General features: G+C 43.4%; 1 protein-coding gene across 1 annotated transcript; it reads left to right on the top strand.

Annotated features, from left to right (window-relative positions):
* The first annotated feature begins 450 nt into the window (after positions 1 to 450).
* Positions 451 to 6,184, top strand: ANXA4 (annexin A4). The gene is made up of 12 exons (XM_009581647.1): positions 451 to 491; positions 1,429 to 1,504; positions 1,924 to 2,018; positions 2,296 to 2,409; positions 2,590 to 2,680; positions 3,167 to 3,246; positions 3,655 to 3,711; positions 4,167 to 4,260; positions 4,772 to 4,867; positions 5,323 to 5,381; positions 5,685 to 5,807; positions 6,075 to 6,184. The coding sequence occupies exons 1-12, from the start codon at positions 489 to 491 to the stop codon at positions 6,132 to 6,134; spliced, it is 948 nt and encodes a 315-aa protein (XP_009579942.1). The 5' UTR covers positions 451 to 488; the 3' UTR covers positions 6,135 to 6,184.
* Positions 6,185 to 7,788: the final 1,604 nt, after the last annotated feature.

Genomic DNA, 7,788 nt, shown 5'->3' with positions numbered 1-7,788 from the left:
CCTCAGGCTCTCACCTGGCAAGGTCAAAGCCCTGTGTTTTGAAGGGCATGGGAATCAAGTCTATTTTCTTTGCTCCCAGGGCACCATTGTCTGCTTCTCCTTGTAGCCTCAGCCAGGCTGTCACACTAGCAATAGAAAAGAAATTTCTTAAATTACTAGTGCTAATCATCTGCTTGTGCACCACATCCCTCCTTCAGACAGGGCGAACGCCCTGGCCCGACGCTGTTGCAAGCCAGCCTTTGTTCATTCGGTACCAAGCAGGACTGGAAACTCGGGGATGCTGCTATGGGCATTCAGCAGGGCTGTTCAAGTGTTGCTTTTAGTCCTCAGAGAAAATAGATGGTTACTTAACCAGCCCCATTAACTGGCAAGGGTGGGTATATTCTATTAATTGTTTGCTAGAAAACTAACACTCCCTTTGTTTTTTATTACAGTTTTCTAACTGCCTAGGGACTCAGACAATAACAGATTGACCAAATACGACAGCGATGGTGAGTGTGCGTGTTTTCCGTACCGTGCTGTGCCAAGCGTTTGCTCTGATCAGATAAATGTGGGGAGCGTAGCTCAGATAAGGACACAGCAGGAAGAACACTGTCACTGTCTGTCCCTTTATGGGGGGTGAGTTTATCACTTCTCTCTGCTTCCTCATACTAGAGGAGTATGACCCACACGTACGGGCTTTTCCATTTTGGGAGTTAATGGAAAATCCGATCAGATATTAGTTCAAAGAACATGAATTTCTCCAGATAAACTTCCTGGGCATATTATTCTTTCCAGGTTCAACCTGCAAGGTAGCCATCTGTATGGTAGTTATCCCTGTGCCTGTTTCAGAAAGCCTAACCTATACAAATGTTAAGCAGTCTTTTGCTGATGATTTTCATGGGAACAGGGAGAGCTTTGTAAGAGACAGTGTAGTCCCACAGAAATGGCACTGGACAGGAGGCAGGAGAAACCTGTTTGTGAATCACTGTTTTGAGCAAAACACTGCACTTCCTGGTGCATTATTTTACAGAATGATGGTCCTTGGCTGCTCTTAGAGAAGTCAGGAATAGGGCTTTGATGGGAACAGCTTCTTCTATGATTTACATGGAAAACTGCTGGGAAGAAGCCCCAGCTGGACTGAACAAAGGTGACAGGCTGCTTGCCATTATTTAATTGGAAACCAGATACTCCATGGCCAGCTATATGAAGATATTTTCTCCTTTTAGTTGTGTCCCTGTGGCTTATTTTTTATGTGGCTGGGAAGTCCCTCTAGAACAAACTGTTTCTCTTTAGGGTAGGATGGAAGCCTGATATAAAATCTCTCATGTTTGGTGGGTGGACTTTACTTGCTGTCACCATGTTTGCATCTTTTGAATTAATTCAACTCTACTGTATGTATGTATCACTTTGAGTCTGCCTTTGATAACTCCTCTCCTGTGGGTTTAGGCAACAATAAAGGGGGTCTCCAGTTTCAGTGCTGAACAAGAAGCACAGGCACTAAGGAAGGCTATGAAGGGATTTGGTAAGTTGGTCTCCCTCCGCTGTTAAACCCTCTTTTTCCCCCCTGAGCATTGGGAATGTTTTGTCTGGTGGTTTGTTAGAGAGGAAGTCTAGCCATTTGCATTGCCCTACTGGCCCATGAGGGCACTGAAAGGAATCGAGCGACTTGATCAGGCTGTGACTTGAACACAACTTGAAATCCAAGTCTCGGCCACAAAAACATCCTTAGTCGGGCTCTTGTCTTGTGTCTCCTGCTGTGTGGTACTGCCGTGCCGCTGGCTGGGTTGAGCCTCTTCTGTATGTTGATCTAGTCCCCAATGCTGTTGAGAACCAGGTTGTGCAAGGAACAGAAGATGGCTAATGGCACACTCTGGATAAGACCAGAACATGCTTCTGGTTCTTGTGCAAGCAGCCTCACTGGTTTCCATTGGTTTCTTCCAGGCACAGATGAAGATGCCATCATCGAGATCTTGACGAAACTAAACGTCTCCCAACGTCAGCAAGTTCTGATCACCTATAAAAGCAGTATTGGCAGGGTAGGTGATCTTCAGAGATTAGAGACTGTGGCTTTAACTGGGAGATGCAGACAATTTTTGGGTTATATCACTTGGGTGAAATGTGAACAACGTCCTAGTCTCCATGACAGTAAGGTTAGCACAAGCTTTCCCTGGCCAAGTTTATTTTGGTCTTGTTCACTTCAGAGCAACTCTTCATTCAAGGAGGGTTGGAGCATGAAGAAAAGTGGTGAATGAGTTCTTTCTGTTCTCAAAGGCTGTATCTTCTCCCAACTCCTTTCTTCTCTCTGTCTTCTAGGATTTGATTGATGACTTGAAGTCTGAGCTGAGTGGGAATTTTGAAAGTGTGATTGTTGGTATGATGACTCCTACCACCATGTACGACGTGCATGAACTGAGGAGGGCTATGAAGGTTCGGAAATCTTCCTTTTATGTTGCTTAAGTTCTGGTCAATTTAGTACGATATGGCATAATTATACATTTATTATTAATTTATTATTATTAACTTTATATAAGTTAAAAAAAAAAATCCTAGTTGCACATTAAAACAGTTGTCATTATAATTTTGGATCTTGTCTTTGCAATTCCCTAGGGTGCAGGAACAGATGAAGGTTGCCTGATTGAAATTCTGGCTTCTCGCACAAACGAAGAGATTCGGCGCATTAATGAGAACTACCAACTTCGTATGTAGTGCAAACTGCAAGCATACTGTCTGAAAAGTCACTGGTGTGTATGCATGGACATGTGAAGAGGAAGGCGAGGGGTCTGTTAGCCTTTAGATGTGACAAATCAGCCAATACAACTATTGCCATTTGTCCAGAGAGAACCTCTGAGTTAAACAGGTGTCAACAGCAGGACTGCTAACAGCCTCAAAGATTAGCATTTCACCTAGAAATTGAATGGATGTAAATAAAACGGGATGGGGTGGTTATGTCTGTCAGTTGGATGTCTGTCCATGTGTGGATCTATTGCCAGTTTTATACTGGCTGTGCTTCTTCATTTTGACCTGTAGCACTGAATGTGATGGCTGGACTGCTATGATGATGTTTAGAGCCCTGAGCACAGTTATATACTTACCTAGCTTACAGCTGGCAAATGTTGTGGTCAAATAGTGTCCAGGTGGTGGACCTGTTACTAACATACATCATATGTGTGTGTGCTCTTGCTAGAATATGGCTGTACCCTCGAGGAGGACATTGTCTCTGACACATCTTCCATGTTTCGAAGAGTCCTCGTGTCCCTCGCGACGGTAAGTCCAGGCTAAGGGAAATGGGGGTGAATCTTCCTGTTGCTGATGGACGTGCCTCTCACTTCGGTGATGAGGTGTTTCAGGCTGGCTTTTATCTCACTTACCTTGCATTTCACTTCGCCTGCATTTCACACCCAGCTTCTGCAGGGAGAGGAGTATACCGACTCTGGGTATGCCTTAATGCCATGTGCTCTTTTTAAAATGGCCCAGTTAACGTGGATTGCTGCTCATTTCAAAAGGAAGTACAAAACACATCTTAGCCATATTTCGCTGTATTTATAAGCTACTATTCAATTTGAAGGATCCCGTTATGCATCTCCAGTAACTTGTTTTGAATGGGGAATTTGCAGGACTTGCTTCCATTAGTTGCTCTGGTGAAATGAGTTTTTCATCCTTGTATCTCTGCAGGGAAACAGAGATGAGGGAATGTATGTGGATGAAGCCCTTGCTCAACAAGATGCTCAGGTGTGTAGCAATTTGCTTCCTCGCAAGAATCATCTGTTCTTGTACATGTGATGCATGGTGAATCCTTGCTTTTTCTAGACCTCATTTTTTTCAAGGTAGAACAGTAAGCCTGAAGCTATGCTAGACAGCATCACCCTAGGTGGAGACCTAGTCTCAGTTTTGACCCTTAGAGAAGCCTCTTCACTGTTCTGACTCAGCCAGTGAAATGGGGATAATGGTTCTAGCCTCCTTTGCAACTCTGGGGTGAGAGGTCTCTAGACAGGCTGGGTATTTGGGCGGGGAGATGACATTTCATTTGAGAGTTGCTGTGCTTGGTTGTATTTGTTGGAATATATCTGTGATCTAGACAAGCCACAGGCCAGCAGTGCTCAAGCACCAAGGAAGTAAAAATCTCATGTTATGTACACCTGGTCTTCTCAATTAGCCTTACTTTGTCTATTCATAATGTCTTCAAGTGTCTGTATGAAGCTGGGGAGAAGAAATGGGGAACAGATGAGGTACAATTTATGGCCATCCTCTGTACACGGAACAGATGCCACCTACTAAGAGGTAGGACCCTCCACAGTGTCCTCGATTTTTTTCCTTGTTTGAGGATGATACTTTTGTAGGAGCTTTGTTCTTGTTAACTGATTGTGAGCTCTTCCTGAGACAGAGGTATCCTAGACCCCAGTCACATTCAATTTTTTAAGACCGTTTTATTCCCTCCTGAGACAAAAAGGGACTTGAGAAAAACATCAGTACAACTCGCTCCAGCCTGTAAATTGGAGATAATGCAGTGTGACTCCCGTTGGGGCAGAGCTAAGCATTTAAACTGCCATCATTAACTAGCAGTTCTTGAAAATGCTAGCAGCAGTGGTAGGCCAATTAGCAAGACAGTTGATAATTAAAATTAATTACTTCTGTTGGACAGCCCTGATTTAGCGTACAATGTCACAATAATGGTACAATGTTCATACAAAGTATGAGGAGCTTGATCTTGCAAAGTGATCCTTGGTGGTTTACACACTGTATGCCCTGAAGCATCTCACTTGCTCTTTTTATCACTGACTCTTCCTCCTAGTTTTTGATGTGTACAGAGGGATTGCTAATAAGGACATAACAGACAGCATTAAATCCGAGATGTCAGGAGACCTCGAAGATGCTTTGTTAGCTGTGGGTGAGTGCCCTGCTTTTAAACTTTGTCTACAAAGTAATTAATAATTAGAGATACTGTATCTTGCCCTGGCTGGCTGTTTACATAGCTTCAGGAGGCAGATTCTGTTTGCAAGCCTGTCTGCAAACAGTGTTTTACTCTTTGCAGATACAATTGGGTGAGAAAGCTCTGTGCTTTATGATATTGTTTGCTTTCCCAAGTAATGCTTTGGGAGCTGACATTTGCTGTCAGGAAGCATTAAAGCCTTAAAGAAAATACTGCTCTGCACTGGGCAGGAAGACATCAATTTACAGCAGGTCACTGACTATGGATGTCTGCATTGTACTTGCTGTTCGTTGGCTCTGAATTGCATCTTTACAGAATAAACACCTTCACTAAGAAAGTGCTGTAAAGGTTTGGAAGACCTTCTCCTTCAGTTTTTATTGACCTTAATTCTCTTGTTCTTGTCTCCCTTACAGTAAAGTGCATGCGAAATAAACCTGCATATTTTGCTGAAAGATTGTATAAATCCATGAAGGTAAAGAGCTTTTGGTGGGAGATTGCTATTTTTTTTTTCCCTTGCCTTTTCATGCTTGAGTCAGTAGTAGCATGACAGCAATCATTAGATAAAAGGAAACTCTGCTATTAACTAGGAAAAAAAAAAGTCCGAGTTTTTATATAGACCTTTTTTCCCTCAGGAAGCTCCAAGCAGCGAGCTGCTAATGCAAAATGCTCTGATTAGGAATAGATCCCACGGAAGACCAAGTGATAAAACCTTTGTGTCTGTCACTGATTTATCCAAAAGGCTTTGTAGTTGTACATGGTTTGTTTATTTCTTTAGGGCTTGGGAACAGATGACAACACGCTGATCCGAGTGATGGTGTCCCGCTCTGAAATAGATATGCTGGATATCAGAAGGGAATTCCTGACCATGTATGGGAAATCGCTCTACTCCTTCATTAAGGTAAGTTTTTCAGTGTTAGAAACAAAGAGCTGGATTTGCTAAGCAGCTTAAAGGAGACAGGTCCCCACTTGACACCTATTGGGTATTTTAGAGGAGCTGGAATTAAGGAGGCTTTACATTTATGTACTGAAAATGTTCCTGAATGTTCTTAGTTCTTAAATTGTCAAAGAGGATACAAACCCTACAACAAATTGTATGCGCTGGGAAGAATCCAGCCTTGTATGGAGCTGTAAAACTAATTGTGTTCCTTTTTTCTTTTCTCTCTAGGGAGACTGCTCAGGAGACTATAGGAAAGTTCTGCTCAGGCTCTGTGGTGGGGAGGATTAAAGGATGCCTGGTGTATTGCCTGGGTGATGGGAAGCAGTTCATCATAAGGATTTCTTTCTTCTTAATTTTTCCCAAATATCTTGTTAATTGTTATGAGTATTGACTTAGGTTAGTTAATGCTCTGGTTAGATAATGGCCATTCCGGTTGACCCTTTTGATATACTTTCATGCTTGGAACACCCATTTGTCTACTAATAGGGCTAGTAAAGCCCATCTTAAACAGAATGCTATAACCAGATATATAAAAAATAATTTGTTTCTTGACAAGCTGTCCCTTTGCTGTTGCAATCACCAGCAAAACTTATCAACTGAAGCAAACTTGGATGCAGAATGTGAGAGGCTGCACAGGGAAAAATGAACCTCATCAATACATGGAGAGTGCAGAATGCAGGCTTGCTTCAGTTTTTGCAAGATAATTAAAACACAAAGAAATCAATCATCTAAAATACAAGCACATTTAGATCTTAACTTGCCCTGTGTTCATGTGGAGCATTAACAGCCTTGCTGCCCTTTATGTATATGTTGCCTGTAGATCTGTAGGTAGGGAAGATGTCACTGGTGACATCAGAAAAAACTCCCACTGCCCTGGTTAGAGATCAGCCCTGTATTCTTCATCTGTCTTCCTTGACTCGTGGGAGTATAAATCATCAGGGTTGTATTACAAACCCTTCCTCTGGATACAGTGATGTCATTAGAACGGTGCCTTTTAAGGAATGACCTGTCCCCAAAACTGCATCTCATCAGCACTACTTGATGCCTTAGACTGCGATGCCTTGTACTGGGGTAGCTCCCCAAATCTCACCAGCGCTGGCTGGTTGGAGCCCTGTGTAACACTACCGTTAGAGGGTCTGGTTTTTGTGCCTGTGCCTGACTTGGACTTCCACACCAACCTCTGGAAGAAACTTTTTCCCCAGACCCTACACAACTGCCTGTTGGCAAGCTAAGTGTTGTTTTCACTACAAAAATGTGGTTCTTGTTTGGCTTAGCAATTTATTTTTTTAGCTGTTAGTATACAATTCTGTTTTGAAGGCACCACACTGAGGTTAGAATTTGAAGGCACAAATATGGCTTACACCCAATTCTGTCGCTCATTTTGTCCTAAATTAGGCTACTGTTGGCTTGAATAGGAGATGCTTCTGTGGCCTCAAATAAAATAATTTTCTTTCCTGTTCTCTGTGCTGTAACTGGAGATACATTCCTTAGTTTTGCTGGGAGAGGAGGCAGAGCTTTTCCCAGTCCTACTGAAGCCTGCTCAGTGAAGGAAAGATTGTCTTACCCAGTACAACAGGCTAACAGATGCACGCAGGCTTGGTTTTGTGTTTAAATGCCCCGTGTTACGTTGCCGACTTTTAAAAAACGAATAAACAACTCGTTTCCGTACCTTCCGCCATGATTGTGTATTCTGGGAGAGGTAACGTGAAATAACTGTGTCCTTGTCTTTTGAACAACTTCTGTGCTCTGCAGGTGCTTTTTCTCCTATGCCTGGGCCTCCACGTGCCAGCTAAGTGGGAAGAGGCTGCAGGGAGACGTCCTTCAGCTCCTCAGCTCGGAGCGGGGGGCCCGGGGCCCGGTGGCACGCTGCTGGGGGGCACGTCTCCCGCTCACGAGGAAGAGGCACATGCATTGCCCCCATCTCTGCGGGCCCATCGCAGAG

Source organism: Fulmarus glacialis, unplaced genomic scaffold, assembly GCF_000690835.1.
Source record: "Fulmarus glacialis isolate BGI_N327 unplaced genomic scaffold, ASM69083v1 scaffold27027, whole genome shotgun sequence".
In the NCBI taxonomy this organism is placed as follows: Eukaryota; Metazoa; Chordata; class Aves; order Procellariiformes; family Procellariidae; genus Fulmarus; species Fulmarus glacialis.
This window is presented reverse-complemented; position numbering and strand designations above follow the sequence as displayed.

Bases quoted from the DNA above. Each gene is read 5' to 3' on its own strand.
- ANXA4 (XM_009581647.1), top strand. The intron at 3,247-3,654 runs GTAAGTCCAGGC...GTATCTCTGCAG, and splicing joins TCCTCGTGTCCCTCGCGACG to GGAAACAGAGATGAGGGAAT. The intron at 4,261-4,771 runs GTAGGACCCTCC...TCTTCCTCCTAG, and splicing joins CAGATGCCACCTACTAAGAG to TTTTTGATGTGTACAGAGGG.